Here is a 15,974-nt window from a genome sequence, read left to right as displayed (position 1 = left end):
TGAAAGAGAAGGGTAACAGACAAAAGGACAAAAAACTGCACAGCTCCCATCACAGAAACCTCAGAGTGGTTTTGCATAGTGTCCCTAAGGGGTGCAAATCAAGGCTGTTCTCCCCCTCCACCTTTCCAACAGAATAAATGAACAAGTAGAACAGCTTGTGATATTTGCATGACTGGGGACAGATCATCTGAACTGTCTGAGCAGATGAAGTCTAAATAGATTGTAAGTTGTAAAATACAGCGAGAAAGTCCACTGAAGACCCCTCACCTTCCTCATTATTGCACTGGAAGTTTCTGCAAGCAGTATGAAATGAATCGGTAACAACAAGCAACCCCTCTAACTTCCACAGTAGGCTCTTTCTTCTTACTTCCAGCTTAGAGATAATCCCGCTTTTATTAGGTGCTGATCTATTGCTTTAAGTACTGCTAGTGCAATGCAGAGGATGAGACCAAATGCCAGAGAAAGAGAGGGTTTAGCTGGAATAATCTCATGAATGGCTTCAAAAAGGCAAACATGGGAAGTACATTAGAGATGCATTTGAACACCATCAACGGATGCCAAGAATTCAGTTAAAATTACAGGAGATTCTTTTTAAGTTAAAGAAGAAAATATCATAAGATGTATTTCCATTCAGTACACTCAGACTCCATTTCTGTCACTGACAGAGACGTACCCATATTCTGGAATATGTTCACCTCTGACAAAATGCACAGTGGTGATCTAGCCCTGTTTCAGTGAGAAAACTCCCATGAAGTTACAATGCTTCACACATCTGCATTATCCGACATACCCAGCAGGCAACTATTGCACATGGGAAGATTAGGCAATTACAAGGTAATGTTGCCTTTTGTATAATTAACTTATCTGTGTGCTAACAAACGCTCAAATTGCAGACAGCCAGACTTGGTTGAGGAATGGAGGAATATTGCGAGTGCTGCTCATTTAGCAGTTGCACAAGGGTCAGACAGACGGCTGCTCACGTTCCGCACGGAGAACGCCAAACCCCTGCAGTCTGGCAACACCCAGCCAGCCCCATACCCACACTTCTTACAGGAACACCTTGTTCCAGCACACAAACACTTGCAGCTCTCATGAAAAGTGCTAGGCTAAGGATGGCACACGTTCTTCGTTAGGGGACACGACCTCTAACAGGCTGCTTACCTTGCACAATGAGGAATCACTGGTTGTTTGCTTTGAAGGGGACATGAAAAGGAGCGAGTCTGAATCTCCAGTGCTAGGCACAGGTATCTTGCAAGGACAGTTATCAAACAGCCAACTGGAAAGGCTTTGCATGGATGAGAAGCCTGCTCATTGAGGAATCACCATATACCTATTTGCTGGCAAAGCCACAAACTTGTATTGAATAGTCCCTGGTATTGAAAGCAACAAGAAACTACCAGTCACTGGCAGAGGATGCTGAGAAAACAAAATCTGCAGTCGCATTCTTCAAAGTCAAGTTGTTCCCTCAGTGAGTAATATTCCTCCAGTGGTTTGCAGGTAACAGGAACTATGCTTGGAGAAGTAGAAATCATAAGCAAAATTATGTCACTTGTCATTATAGGTAGAGACATGACAGCAAAAAAAGCATGTGGAAACAAGATAACTTGGGATTGTCATTTTTGTTGAAATGAACTTGGCTCATCAAACTAGCCTAATGAGACACAGAAACACAGCCCATTATGTCTCCTCTGTCCAAATCTGCTCTGCCACTTACTGGCACAGTAACAAAATATTTAGGGTTAAAGTGTAAGATAAAAATATATTGTCTAAGTGTGGGAGTTACTGCTATCACAACTTTTGCCAACATAATGCAACTTGCTCTGACCAGCTGGCCTGAATGTGCCCGCAAGCCAGCAACATGCATTCACTGAGCCTTTCTTCAGTCTGCAGAAAACTCTTCTAAAATCTCCCCAAAGAAAAGATTCCATGTACATTTTCACCCCGAAATGGTTGCACATTACATACAGTGTCGTTGGTCACCTCTTCCTCAGTCCCCAGGAACTGTTGCAGTAGATACAAACATATGCAAACTGTAAAGCTTTCTCTTGCTTACCCCTCTTCAGCCTGCTGTGCAGGAGGCAACCCCAGAAAACAAAACTCAGTCCCTGTGACAGTAAAGCAAACTACATCTATCCGTTCTTACCAACTATTCTAAGAAATACCTTTAAGCGACAGCTTCATTTGCTTTAAAGGAAACAAAATCCTGCAAGTTAGCGATAGATTCAAGTCAACATGAGGTGCAATCTATAACTGACTGAAATAAGTTACCAAATCACTGTTAGAAATGTTATGGCCTATATTTTGAAATAATCCTGGTCATCTAAAAATAACTCCTCAGTGATTTAAGTTGTAGCAATACCTTGCATGTGCACTTACACTGCAGCAGCCTCAGACAGCTTCTGACAACAAACAACAACCAAATGAACCTAGAAAACTATTCTTCATAGCTGCAGTCAGCTATGATGTAAACCACAAGTAAGGATGAAATACAACATGACGTGTAAAATTAAGATGCAATTCTTCCCCAGCTATTCTCATAATGATGTAAACTCAGAGCTGCTCTGCACGTGCAGAAGTGACGGCCCAGAAATCACCGAGAGGAAAACACGACTTACTGAGTTCACAACAAACATCAAATGCTATCAAACACCTATGCCTGGCCTGTCTTAAGCTTTGTCACATTAAGTAAAACCTTTTGCTCTCATAAGCACAGAACACTCCTGTTTCCTCTATGCCCCCTCCAAGCAGCCACCCTTCCCTGTGGTTTAAGATTCTCAGGCATAGCACAGGAAGAAAAATAGTATTCAGGCTAACATGTACCTCAACCTCTAAACAAACAAAGAAAGCAAGGCAAGCCCCAAGAAAATGCAAGGCACAAAGGCACAGATCACAAAGGCATACATTAGCAGAGCCCGTTAATAAATCACGCAACAGCTTTAGCAGGGCCATACAGCATCACAGGCCCCACACCAGAAAGGTCAGAGGAATTCTGCTCCATGAGCACTCACTGCTCCATCCCCACAGAATTCCCTCTCCCTGCTCTCACACTCTTGAAGGAACTCCAATCACTGATCAGCATTAGAGCTGGCTGCAAAAGCCTCATCCCACAATTTCATTTACATAAACACATGTATACACACCAAGCAAGGGTTACTCAGTTTCTGTTCAGATCTTAATAGTACGAATGTTTTTTTTTTTAATTCAGTCACAACGTTTTTTTTTTTCTTCCTTCACAAAAGTTAAACTAAATAACTAAACACCACTTGCTACCTGAAGTTATTCTGCTGGACACAAAGAATTGTTCTAAAACTTCCCCTGCAGTCCTAAACCTCCAACTTTTCTTCTCTTCTGCCAAAGTGCACAAAGACTGTCAGGATGCATGTGAATCAATGGCTCTGAGTGCAAGCAGATCCTTCATCTACTATCAGATAGATTGGAAACATACGATCTCTGAACATTAACACTCAAAACCCAAATTAATAACAGTTATTAGCTCTACCTCCCACCCTTCTTCTTTCTTTTTCTTCTGGAATAGCTGGCCTGCCAGTATGGCAGAAACTCTGAAATGCCACCCTAAAAATAGAAAGCATGAAAAGAGGGAAAAAAAAAAAAAATGGAGAGGGGGAAAGAACAGGAGCTGGGAGAATAAGCAGGGCGAGAAGCTCTGTAACATAAAACTGTCTCCAGATTCAAAGTCATCAGCCAATCATAATCCAATAAATGCCTGCTGTTTTTTTTTCTTCTAAGATCAGAGCACCCAAATGTCTATTTTTACTTCTGTTTAGAAGCAGCTACCTCAACAGGGCTCTCAAACCAGTGGAGCCTGGCATGCAAAGCAGTGACTTACAAAACTCAATTTCAAGCCATAATGTCCACGGCCTATGCTCGCTTGTATGCGTTCATTTGTGTCTGCTATAGCAATATTTTACAGCATAGTCTCTGCCAGCAAGGAACGGAGAACTAATGGGGGGGAACACCGGGCACGAGCAGAAAGTGCTTGTAATGAATGGCATAAGCCTGCGCTGCTCCTTCAGTGCACTTGACTGCCTAGCAAAATGCTTCCATCTCAGAAGCTGTAATTCCTGAGCTTCGTACCAAAGATGGACAGTTCTGTCTTATTTGGGTCAAACCACCAGTAAGTTTCCATACTTCTTCAGTTCTTCATCAGACTTGTGCCTGTGAGAGCTGCTGAAACGTGCTGCTATCCCAAAAGGCTCCCCCAAATTACACATACGCAACACCGTTTTACAGATATCATTCTGAATGCTACATCATGACTGCGTTATGATTTATTAACGCTACTCAGGAAGGACAGCTTTTAAACTGTTATTAAACTACTATAAACTGTTTCCACCCAGAACATGGGGAGATGTCCTCTCAAAAGCAATGTCACTTCAACCCTGCATATGGAGCACTGCAGCCTGCACCCAAGCTGTTGCTTTGCCTCTGCCCCCACGCACCTTAGTGCCAGTCAGCCCAGTCCTCGGGCCCTCACGATCCCAATCTGCAAAAGGGAACTGAAATCTTTCTGCTGCAAAGGACTTTGTGGCCTAAGTAATAAAACAGAGGTCACCAACACCCTCCAGCAAGCACAGGCCCTTCAACAGGCTTGAAAAGACCATGATGGAAAAGGTGGCTAAAAGGGCTTGATAAGTAGTAAAGATTTTTTTTTATCTTTAAATGGGTGCTGTTCATAGTCTTTGAGCTTGATGGCTGTCTTTTACACAAAGCAGCTGTTTAAAACACGTAAGGACTAATCTGGAGGTTGTTTTGCTCTTCAGAAATCTAAGTAACCATTACTTTGATTCTTAACTTCAGTGAAGGCAGGCATTAAACGCACTGCTTCCCACAGCAAGAATTCAAATCCAACTTGCTTCAATACCCTTGAAAAGAGCATTTATTTCAAACTTGTAAATGATTTAAAAGAAAAAAGAGAAAGCTTAATTAATAATGTTGTTTCCAGCCAGATGGCCAGCTATTAGCTTTCAGTCATCTCTTTCAGAACAACTCACCAGAAGTCTTCAGATGCAAAGGAGTTTTAAAGCCAATAGGTGCTCACAATTGCCCGGCCCTCAGCGGCTGCCAAACTGCTGAGTGAAAGAACACAGTTATAGGTACACAAGCGATCTGTTTTTCCAAACACGTGCTGCTGCTGCGAGTCGTGGCTTTAAAGGTCTACCAACGACAGCACGATCTCTGCATGAACACATTTCTTTCATTTAGCATTTTGTGTTTGGATGGCATTATGCTCACATATGGTTATATAATATTACTTAAATGAAAACATGAGGCTGTGTGTATAGTGTTTCCCCTGGACTCGTGCTAACACTTTCAGCCTAAGCTCAGAAGCAGACCACTGTGGTATGATGTGCATCAACCAGTCAAAATATTCCATGTGCACAGGAGGTACGGCGCAGTGATGAATAGATAAATATTATGCAAACCCAGTAAAAGTTGACCGCTAAACATCTCCGGAATTCTAATATTCCCACTGACGTAGCACCTACATATTTTCAAAGAAAGCTTCCAAAAAAAACTGCTCAGAACTCAGAACTGCTTTCTGAGTGTGAAAAGAGATGCTGAACAGCAACAGAAAGCCTTCTACAGTAGCAAGGTACAGAGTTTTGCAACCCTGTCTATCTGTCAAAACGCTAAGAGCCTTTCTCAACTGTTATTACATTCTCTGACATCCTCGTGAGGCAAGTACTGCATTTTCTAGGTAGAGAAGAGCGAGGTACAAGTAGGTTAAGCATTTTGCTTAATGGTACACAGTGGTGTGGAACAAAACGTGATGTTTTCAGTCTTCCCTAGCCACAGTGTACGCTCATTAAGGCAGTTATGCACAACAGAAAGCCTATCTTAACTCAGTTACAACTGGAAAAAAACAAAGATGCAACTGCAGCCCTCTATGTGAGCTTTCAGCCTTTTCTACTAAACAAACACCACGAGATTTGGGAAAAGGCTTCAGGGATCAGCTGCCTACCTACACGCAACTCATTTATGGCATCTAATTCACAGCAATGCTCCCAACAGCTCGCAGACTGCCAGCAGACTTCTACTGGCAAAAGACATCAGTTATAGAGTCACGTTGGCTTTGATGATAAGTGATTATTGACTTCTTTTTTTTTAATTTACATTTAGTTATTTTGTAAAGCTTGCCTCCAACGCAGTAGTTTCAAATGAGCTTATTTCCACTTTCCATTGCTCTAACTCATCTCTGCAAAGACTGTGCTGGGCATTGGAAAAGGGAAAAAAAGTGACAACCCAAGGCAATTCTGAAAAGAAAGCAGCACTTAAACAGGTAAAAAAAGCAAGTGTGAAGATAGATTCAGCTTTGTAAAGCTTATAGTCAATAAGTGAGTTAAATTTAGGCCCAAGAAGGAGGTATGGAGGAAGATCAGCTAAACCGTACGCAGATTTCAGCGTGTCAAGCCTGTGAAACTCATGATATAATCAATCCAGGCTCGCCAGAGCAGAGCCTTGCATTCAGGTTCCAGGTCAACAGCAGCAGTGATCCCAGGCCTTCCTTGCAACAAGCTGGCCACAGGGGAAGAGAGAAAGGACGGGTGTTATCAGCAGAGCTTGTGCTCTTCGAAGTTCAAGGCCTGGAATCGTGGTTGGGCTTTATCTAGGCCATGCACAAGGAAACCCCTACTCTTTTTCCTGTCTGCAAGGCTTGTAGCAGGGGAGGTGTGAGGGTGCTGCAGGAGAAGCACATTGCAATGGCTTCACCATGGGTATGTGAGCTGGCTGAAAACAGAAGAACAGAAAGAAAAAAACACAATAAAACAAAAAGACAAAGCACGGTGAGCACAGCCAAATCCTTCTTTATTCAGGAGGCAGTGCCAATGCCAACTCTCATCCAGGGCCATCTCAGCCACAAAATGGAGGCTCTCTGCCAAGACACAATAGTACCCAGTGGAAAATCGTTACTGAAACACGTGCAACAACTCCTTCAAAAATGAAATGCTCTGCAGAGAAGTTTCATTTCCACCAAACTTCCAACTAAATCCTTCCTGATGGATCTCCAGCCCAGGGCTGAAAAGCACCAGCTTTGAGCAGCCATCACACACTGCACCACACACGGTGCCTCGGGCCCAGGCAGGCATCCAGCCCAGCAGAGAACACACAGTGGCTCCAAGAACCATGAATGTAAGGGGAAAATCTTACAATACTCAGCCTATGGACACCTCTGTCCTCCATTTTCAGTGCACTGCTTTCTTGCGCTGGCCTGATTCTCCTTTCACTTGCATGTAAATCAAGCAAATTTACTGAAATCCACATAATTACACAAATGCAAATAGAGTGGGAAAAGACTCAGGCTCCAGCTGCTTGTCAGCACTGCTTTTATGATAGAGTGCTTTGTAAACACCAGTATAGTTTTTCAGATACCTTTACACATGTGCCACAGATTGGCTGTGCGTCTGACTCAAGGGGAACAACAATTTGTTCACCGAATAGTAAGAAAAGGGCATTCCTGTACAATTCCACGTGTGTAGAAATCACAGACTTTGTATCTCTATGAAAACAAAACCCAACATATCTGGTCTTTCTGCGTATAACAAAATCAATGATGCTTGTAGTTGGGTCTTCTGTCGTCCCACACAGCCACCAGTTATGGAGGGAAAGGAAAATCTGGAAAAAGTGTTCTCTAACCACTAAGCAGATAAAGTAATAATAACAGTTGCACAGCCAACACAGACACAAAGATGCAATCACATGCAATATTTCTGTGAACAATAACAGCTTTACATCTGGAAAGTGAATCAGACTAAGCAAATTTCTCCTTTCACATTAAAGAAACTAGAACAGGAAGGACAAAGTTTTTCCTCTTTTATCGTCAGAAAAGAATATCAGTATCAACATCCATCAGTCAGCTATTGCTGGTTGCAGCCTCACCACAAAGGAGGAAATTTCTGTTCTGATTTCCTTTTCTAAAGAGACTGTGTTATGGTTAATAAACATCACCAAACCTAAGAAAATCTTCAACCTTTTCTATGACACAACCTGTAAGCAAAAGTTTACTGAAGTTTCCAGATTAGATAACAACAAATAATGCAGTGAGCTAAGGATGGTCCCATAACAATACCCTGAAACAGAGACTCTCCTTTCTGAGAATCTCAAAGCTTGGAAGAAGTGAGGGCTCTGGGCAGCCAGACTGACCCTCCTGGCACCTTGTGCCCTGCAGCCTTCTCCCCAGGATTTGCAGGCTCACCTTTGGTAAGCTGACACAGCACATTCCTTTGGATACCGCACGTAGATGCTCCTGGCCACGGGGTCAGGCACACACAGAGCCCGGTGACACGACTCCCTGAAACGTGCCACTTGTTTGCTGTCGTAAGCTCAGAGCTGAACAGTAAGCGGGCTGCAAGGTACCTCTAGGGACAAATACAAGTTATCAAGATCACCTATTCACTTCTCCTAGATTACACAAGTTTTACTGGATTTTAATTATTAAATATGCTTTCTCATGAGGCTCACGAATGTGTTTTATTATTTCTTCCTCTCTCCTTGTAATTCAACAGTTCTGAATAACCCAAAGTCTGCCCACACTACATGCAATCATGTAGGATTCTGAAACCTACCTTGCCTCTAAATGAGCAAATCTGGTTAACCCACATCAGCACAGCCACAACAGTTAATGTTTATGCTACATGTTAGTTGTCAGTGAAGATTTTTTGTTCTGGAGCTCACACAACTCTGTAATTCTAATTTCTATCTCTAAAAACAGGATATTGTTATTCCTTTCCTAGCTCAGCTCCTCTGAGGACAGGGGTTACTTCTTTATATCACTGTTATTACTACGATCGTATCTAAGCAGTTCGTTCATGCCTGCTTCTGAACAGTCAGACCTTTAATACTGGAAGAGAGATCTGCTCCTCATTCTGCTCCTGCAGAGCCACAGCAGCAACCCAACCTCATGCTTGCTTCAGTCCCACCTTCTGACAGGGATGGCAGGAGATGGGGGAGAAAATGAGGGTCAGGCCCGAAGGGCTACAAAATGGCTTTAAATCAGTATAAACTGCACCTTATTGTCTCTTCAGTGACAAGCACAAGAGCTCAGTCATTAACAACTTCCTTGTCTCCGTGTTTGGACTCAAGTCCGATGTAACAAAACATAATTAACAAACATTTACTAAGTGCAGTGAAGCTGGCCAGCTAGAACCAGGGAGTCTGGACAAGAACCTCTGCCCTGTCCTTATTCCCCCATCCCTGCTGCCAATCTGCACTCTCAGCTCTGGACTAGAAGAAGCCTTTTGCACAGCACATCAAGGCAAGCAAGGCCAAAAGTTAATTAGTACTGCTCATAAGCCTTACTGGAAGAGAGTGCTGCAGCCCATCCCTGAAAATTTAATTGCACTGCATGGAGGAAAGCTAGAAAAAAATAATCATAATCACAATAATAATAAAAAAACAGAAACGGATAATTTGAGAATAAAATCTGATTTCAATTTAATTCAAGCACCGTTTGGCCCTATTTATTTCATAAAGTGCTTCATGCAGGATAATAGCATTGCTGTGCATCTAACAGTGTTAAAGCTCCTAATAAATTAACAAGTGAAAATTAATGGCTGCTCAGTCCATTAAATCTTGTTAATTTTACTTCTGTTGCAATAATAAAGTGATCACAAGTTTATATTATTAAACTAATATTTATTAGAAGAGCTCATTTTAATTGGATCCCTGATGTGATAATCCCATACAGTGTGCATTTCTTGATTTCATCAATTTTTTGCATTTATTTCTCATTATATTTAAATGACTGCAATGTTCAGGGTCTTTTCCTAATGTTATAAAAGTTAAACAACCATCTTAAACATTTTATTTCACAAAGATTCAACACTTACTACACAATATAATGAGAATCTTACGAGTCCTTCCAGAAGCTATTTTAAATATTTCAGTCCCACGAGAAAAGGAAAAAGAAAAAAAGGCAGAGAGATGAACGTCCGTAAACATCTCAGCAAGTGGTAGAATACATTTTTTTTTCTCCCCACTGGCCCATCTCTATCTTACACAAACACTGCCCTGTGGTCAAGAGGAGTTTCAGCATCACTCTGTACCTTCGGTGAGCGGAGGAGGAGGAGGGGACCAAAGGATAAGTGTGACTGCAGGTATAAAGTACACTGAACTGAAGGCTGAGCCCGTGTACTTGCTGTATTTTCACCATTAGACCTGATCTGCAAAGCCACACTAACAGCACAAAGGCCAGCCACAACAAACCGGGCGCCGCGTCCACCCTGCAGCTACCACCACCACAGCCAAATGAACTCACATGGCAGCAGCGTGGCAGTGACAGCACAAAGGTTAGGGCAGGGCCACAACAACCTGCCCATAAAGCTAGCGCAGTATAGAGGTCAGGAGAGCGCTGTGCCAGTAAAATTACCTGCAGCTGGGAGCCAGCAAACATCAAGGCAGCTAGCCTGCACGCACACAGGACTGAGCTGCAACCAATGCCCCACTGCAAGCCAAGCTCACCTTGAGAGCAGGCAGCCTGAAAGCAGTCTGTGCAACAGTAAAGCTACGTATGCACGTCCCACGTACACTGACAGCTGTACTGAAAATGAGACGGTTTAAATTTGGCATAGAAAATACAAATGTGTGCACAAACACACAGAACTGACTGGTCCTTCGCTTGGTGCTGAATCTCGACAGATGCCAGCCTCAAAAGAAGAGTTCACAGTCCTAAGAAGTGCCTCTGCCACTTTCTCTATCTGCAGTTTTCCTACTTTCCTGGTATTAAGGCAGTCCTCAGACCAAGGTCAACTCCTGTAAATACTGTGCAGTCAGCACTCAATAAAATTATGTTCACGCTGAAGATCTTCCTTCTTTATTCTTTATTCTTCCCGGTTTTCCTCCACTGAAAAGCAAATCATTTAAGGAACATTCTGTTCAGCTTTTTTTTTTTTTTTTTTTTTTAAAGTGCCGTATTTCCATTTCACTTGGTACACTCTATCATTATTAGATGAGTTCCACAAGAAATAACACCCACCTCTCTTCAAAAACTGCTTTCTAAATTAAAAAAAACACCACTTAAAAGAGGGTATTTCTTACATACAAGAATCCTGGCTCCTATAAAACCACTGGTGATATAAAAAAATAAATACAGTAATAGGCTTACCAGAAATATATATATATGAAAATGTATCACAGAATGTCTTGACTTTGTCTTAATGTACAGGACCACTAATGCTCTTGAAACAAAGCATTTGCTACCTCCTGCCACATATGCAAGATTACATATACAAGACTACATATACCATACAGCCCTCAGAAATTAGTAATTGCTCACTACATGTTCCTGACTTTCACAGTTCAGACCCCTATTCAGGTTGTGAAACACTCACAGTTCAGGTTAATGCACTATTTCTGTGAAAAAACGTGCATGGTTTGCCAAGAGCACAGCACGGCCTCTCTTCAGGTCAGAAATAGTACCACAAACTCACTGCTCTTCACCCAGGCATGAAGTCCACAGGGATGCACGCACGTTCTGCAGGTAGTGCCAGCTGTCGGGTTTGCTGCCAGCAAATTCCCAGTTCACCACATCTGGTCTCAGAAGCAGAGAGAGCTATCAAAACTTCAAAACATCTGATAGCAGCTGGAATAGATCTAAGCTTGCTCACAGAGCAAAGCAGAGAGGCCGTAAACTCGAACACCTGGCTGTGCTGGGGTACGTGCTAACAGAACTCCATCCTCAGCATTGTCCAAAAAGCAGTAAAAAACCCCCATCCTGAGAGCTGGGCTTTCAAGATCAACCCAACTACTACAAAGGGTATATTTTAATGGTCAAAAGAATGTGTGTTTTTATCACAGCATGCAGTACTATGAAGAGTTATTTTGCTGCCATGCAGACACAGCTTGCTACACCTCACTAGGTCAGCCCCCAGCACCAAAGCTCAGCACACACAGGTTTACAGACAGCTCCCTTGTGGAGCAGGATGGACTGTGGAGCAGCAGTGCTCCAACACACAGCCCTCTAACAAACCCTTCTGCCAGGCACTGGCAACGTGAAGCAAGCCCGTGGTCTGAGGCTTTTCAGGTGGAAATTGCTTCCTGCTGCAGCAGGAAAAAAAACAAAAGGGAAAGAATCCTGCCAGCACCTCTGCTAAGATCCGTGAGGGTCTCTCCAGCCTTCTGCTGTATGCCACATGTCCTTCCAACGGGAACCTGAGGGTGGGAAGTGTGTCTGTCAATTCACCTCTATGCTATCCATCATATAAACTATCAGGAGATTGCATATTGAGAAACATGCCTATTTCCAGTTCCAAGTTGATAAAAACGACAGCAGGAACAAATGTGGCCTCCTGATTCCACAGCCCTGTAACAAAAATTGATGTATTCCTTTTTCTTGTTCTTTTTTAATACATGCATTCAGTCCCACCTTGTCACTACAGGAATTTGAAGCGCTGGCTCATCTGCTGCGTAGCCCTTAGTCCCACAAGCAATGTTCCTGCAAAGCTTGAGCACTTTTACATCTGAAACTTGCTCTGTCTCATGGATACAATAGCTAATTTTGGACTTACCCTACTCCTGCTGGGCCAGAGTCATCGCTGGCATGGCTCCACTGCAATTCAGCCTACTGGTGCATTACAGACAATGCACAACATGATCTAATTCTTAATGATGTTTTTTCCCCTTTTGCCTCCCTTCAACATACTTATTTACCTAAATAGTAAAACACGATATGTAGTATTATTTTAAAAGAAAATACTAAAGCCATACCAGAATTGTCCTGCAAATGCTAATTTGGAGTGACAGGGTGACCAGATCTGTAGATACATTAGGACAAACAGCACAGTCCCGAGGAGAGGACACGGCCCAAAGTCACAGACCTTGCTCCAGCTTTGCCACCCCTCCCAGACAAACTGCTTGGTGACACTTCCCAGTCTCTGATACCTAAGTATCAACCTCTCACTGCGCTGCTTCTGAGGGTACAGAACAAAGCAACTTAACGACCACCACTTGCATCCCTGTAATGCCGGTATTAAACAATAACAAATGTACACAGGAAGCGTTATGTTAAAAATCTAACACTAAGACCAAAGGAGCTCGTGTCAGAATGTGCTGATACTCCCCCAGCACCAAGGTTTAAGACATACAGGATCCGGGTTCTGTGTTACAAGTGAGTATGAAATGTTATAATTTCTGTTCAGATTTCTTTTAGCTGAGCACAGTCTGTGAGAAGCAATCGCTTCTGCACAGCAGGCTCTTCCAGGACAATCTCTGGAGGTGATAATATTTACGACTTGTGACATCTGCTTGCATTGTTACTTATTTTACAGCTTTACAATTATTTTTCTCAACTAAAGCATCCCACTCCACCCATCTCTTTGCCTCTTTTGAATCAGAAAATACGAACTCTCCTTCCCTTATGCTACAACACCTTGTTGTTAGCAAAAGAATCATCTGCAGACTTCATGCTCTGCTCATCAGCAATGAGGCACAATACCACAGTCACATCAGCAGGGCTGCTCAAGTCATTTTCTTCTTCCGAAGAGGTATTTAAGGGAAGTGGTTTAGATAGGGCATTATCTGTGAGGGATGCACACTGCTTACCAAGAATTTTGAAATAGAGGTTTTACTACATTTTTTATCAGGGGCAGCTCTGCTCTTCAGCTAGAAGAGGACGCCAGAATAACTAACTAAGAAAGGTGAGGGTCCAGTTCTATTCAGTGTAAAATCTCAGCCACGGTCATTCAGCACTAAAATATCAGGAGACTCCTTTTTTTTTTTGATGTTTTTTGAAAAAACAAAACGACAACGAAAAAAAAACCACCCTACAGTTGCTGGAAGAAAAATTTCAGAGTTCCAAATGCCCACATTTCTAAGCTACTTGCTTCACTTTTTCATGCAACAGATGCTGCTTTGTATTAGCTACTGCATATTAAATCATTCTGACAACCAAGAAAGCATACATTTGTTTGCGCGAGAGAGGAGCATGAATACACACACACACAGCTATCTTCTCACGCAGAAGCACACAATTATGCAGCATTCAAATATTTGGAATGAACTTTGGCCTGTGTTTCAAACAACAACCAAAAAATACCCTTCAAACAACAACCAAGAACAGCCCCAGCAGTCATCTGGCCCCGCTCATGAAATCAACAAACCCTCAGCAATAAAGCACCGCCTGCGGCCAGCTAGCTGAAAGTTACGTGCAGGATTTTTCTTTGATGGGATACTTACACACACATCCTACATGATTTATAATGGTCTCGCAGAGCTCAGAATGAAGGCTAAAAATAAAATCTATGTTAACGCAAAATTTCGTATGTATATATATTGGTTATATTCACCCTTCGGTACTCCAAAGAATCCCTTTCAGCGATGCCATTTGCGTTCCCAATCTAAAAAGCCACTGGAAAACACACACACAGCAGGGCTCTCAATCACCTCTTCGAGCAACGTCTGTCTAGCTGACATGGAAACAAGCAAGCAACCCAAACAAACCATTTTCCCGATAGTTTATCAGAAATAAACAAATCTTCCCCTAACAACGCCGGAGAACGCTGAAACTTCTGACCACGGGTACCCACAATACGCAGAGCTGTTATCCACAGCGCTCCCAACTTTTTTTTTTTTTTCTTCCTTTTTTTAAATCTCAGTTGCAGACCTCTTTCCTGCCCTCGTCCCCTCGCACTTTCCCCCCTCCCGTTATCACGCTCCCACCCTGCCGCCCCTTTCTCCTCCCTATAACCGCACGGAGGGGCGCAGCGCAGCGCCGCCCGCGGGTCGCCCCGGCCCGCCGCTACCTGGGGATGGTGATGCACTTGGTGTTGATGTTCTGCGTGGTGATCGCCTTCTCCAGCTCGTCCAGCTGCCCCGTCTTCTTCAGCTTCTTCACCAGGCTCTTCACCGCCTTCTCGCACCATTTCTCCTCCTGCCCGTTCTGCTCCCCTTTCTTCCAACCCAGGAGCCGCTTGACGATGGGAGGGGTGAAGGGCAGGATGGAGGACATGCTGGCTCTGCCGGCAGCGCCCCGCCGCCCCCCGCTCCGCTCCGCTCCGCGCAGGCCCCGCGGGCAGCACAAAGCCCGGCCCCGGCGGCCTCGCCCGGCCCCGCGCCGCTCTCCGCCGCCTCAGCGCCTCGGGCCCGCGGCACCAAACTTTGCCCGGACTTCGCCGCCTCTCCCCGGCGGCGGCGGCAGCTCCCTCCTCCTCCCCCTCCTGCCCCGCTCTGTGTGCGCGGAGAGGCGCCCACTCCAGCTCATTCCCAGTCTGTCTCTCATGCAAATTGCCTGCTGGCCGCCCCGGCCCGGCTTCCACCCCCTCCTTCCCTCCCAAACACGCTCGCTCACGCCGCCGGGGGAGGGCGGGGAGGCGGCCGGCCCGCCGGGAACTCCGCTCCCCCCTCCCCGCTCGGGGCCGGGGCCCCTCAGCTCTCCTGTCTCAGCCCCGCTACGGCGCCGCGGAAAGGCGCCCCCAGAGCAGCGCGCGGCCTCAAAGCCCCTCCGAGCGGCCCTCAGCGCGGGGACCCTCAGCCGTGGCTGCGGGGATGCGACTCCCGCGGCGGCTGTTTTCTGTGGAAAAAAAGAAAAATAACACAAACAACTGCCACGCGTCTTTCCACACAGCTTTCCGCACAGCTGAGCACCACTCAGTCAGGCTCGGACAATCGGCAGTTTCAACCCCTTCGATTTACTTTTCCCTCATCCTCCCACTCTGCAGACCGGGGACCCAAATAATTTTTGCCCTGTATCATCTCCAGAGCGTCGTTTGAGCCTGTTTACCACCGATCTGGTCAGAAATTCTGAGACGGAACATTTTTGTCAGAGAAGTGCTGTGTGTTCAGGTCTAGGTGCTTTGTGGAGAGACTCTGGCATTGACTAACTCAGGACGGCATTCAGGTAAATGTCCAGCTCCTCCCTTTCCAGTGCTGGGCAGAAAGAGCTGTCTTGCTCCCCGGCCTCCAGCATTGCCCCCCATGCTGAAAGGGAGCCCATACGAATACGAACAGTAGCTCCTCAGTGC

The 15,974-nt window shown here is 44.5% G+C and overlaps 1 protein-coding gene across 1 annotated transcript in view; it reads right to left on the bottom strand.

Moving 5' to 3' along the window:
• The window catches only part of SMAD3 (SMAD family member 3), a 65,337-nt gene extending 50,023 nt beyond the window's left edge, over positions 1-15,314 (bottom strand). The window contains exon 1 of the mRNA XM_010717600.3: positions 14,757-15,314. Within this exon, the coding sequence (XP_010715902.1) occupies positions 14,757-14,962 (206 nt within the window). The 5' untranslated portion in view covers positions 14,963-15,314. The remainder of the gene's footprint in view (positions 1-14,756) is intronic.
• Between the last annotated feature and the right edge of the window lie 660 nt (positions 15,315-15,974).

The sequence above is a fragment of the Meleagris gallopavo genome, chromosome 12 (assembly GCF_905368555.1).
Source record: "Meleagris gallopavo chromosome 12, MGAL_WU_HG_1.1, whole genome shotgun sequence".
Classification (NCBI taxonomy): domain Eukaryota; kingdom Metazoa; phylum Chordata; class Aves; order Galliformes; family Phasianidae; genus Meleagris; species Meleagris gallopavo.
The sequence above is the reverse complement of the archived record's forward strand: the minus strand, read 5'-3'. Positions and strand labels throughout refer to the sequence as shown.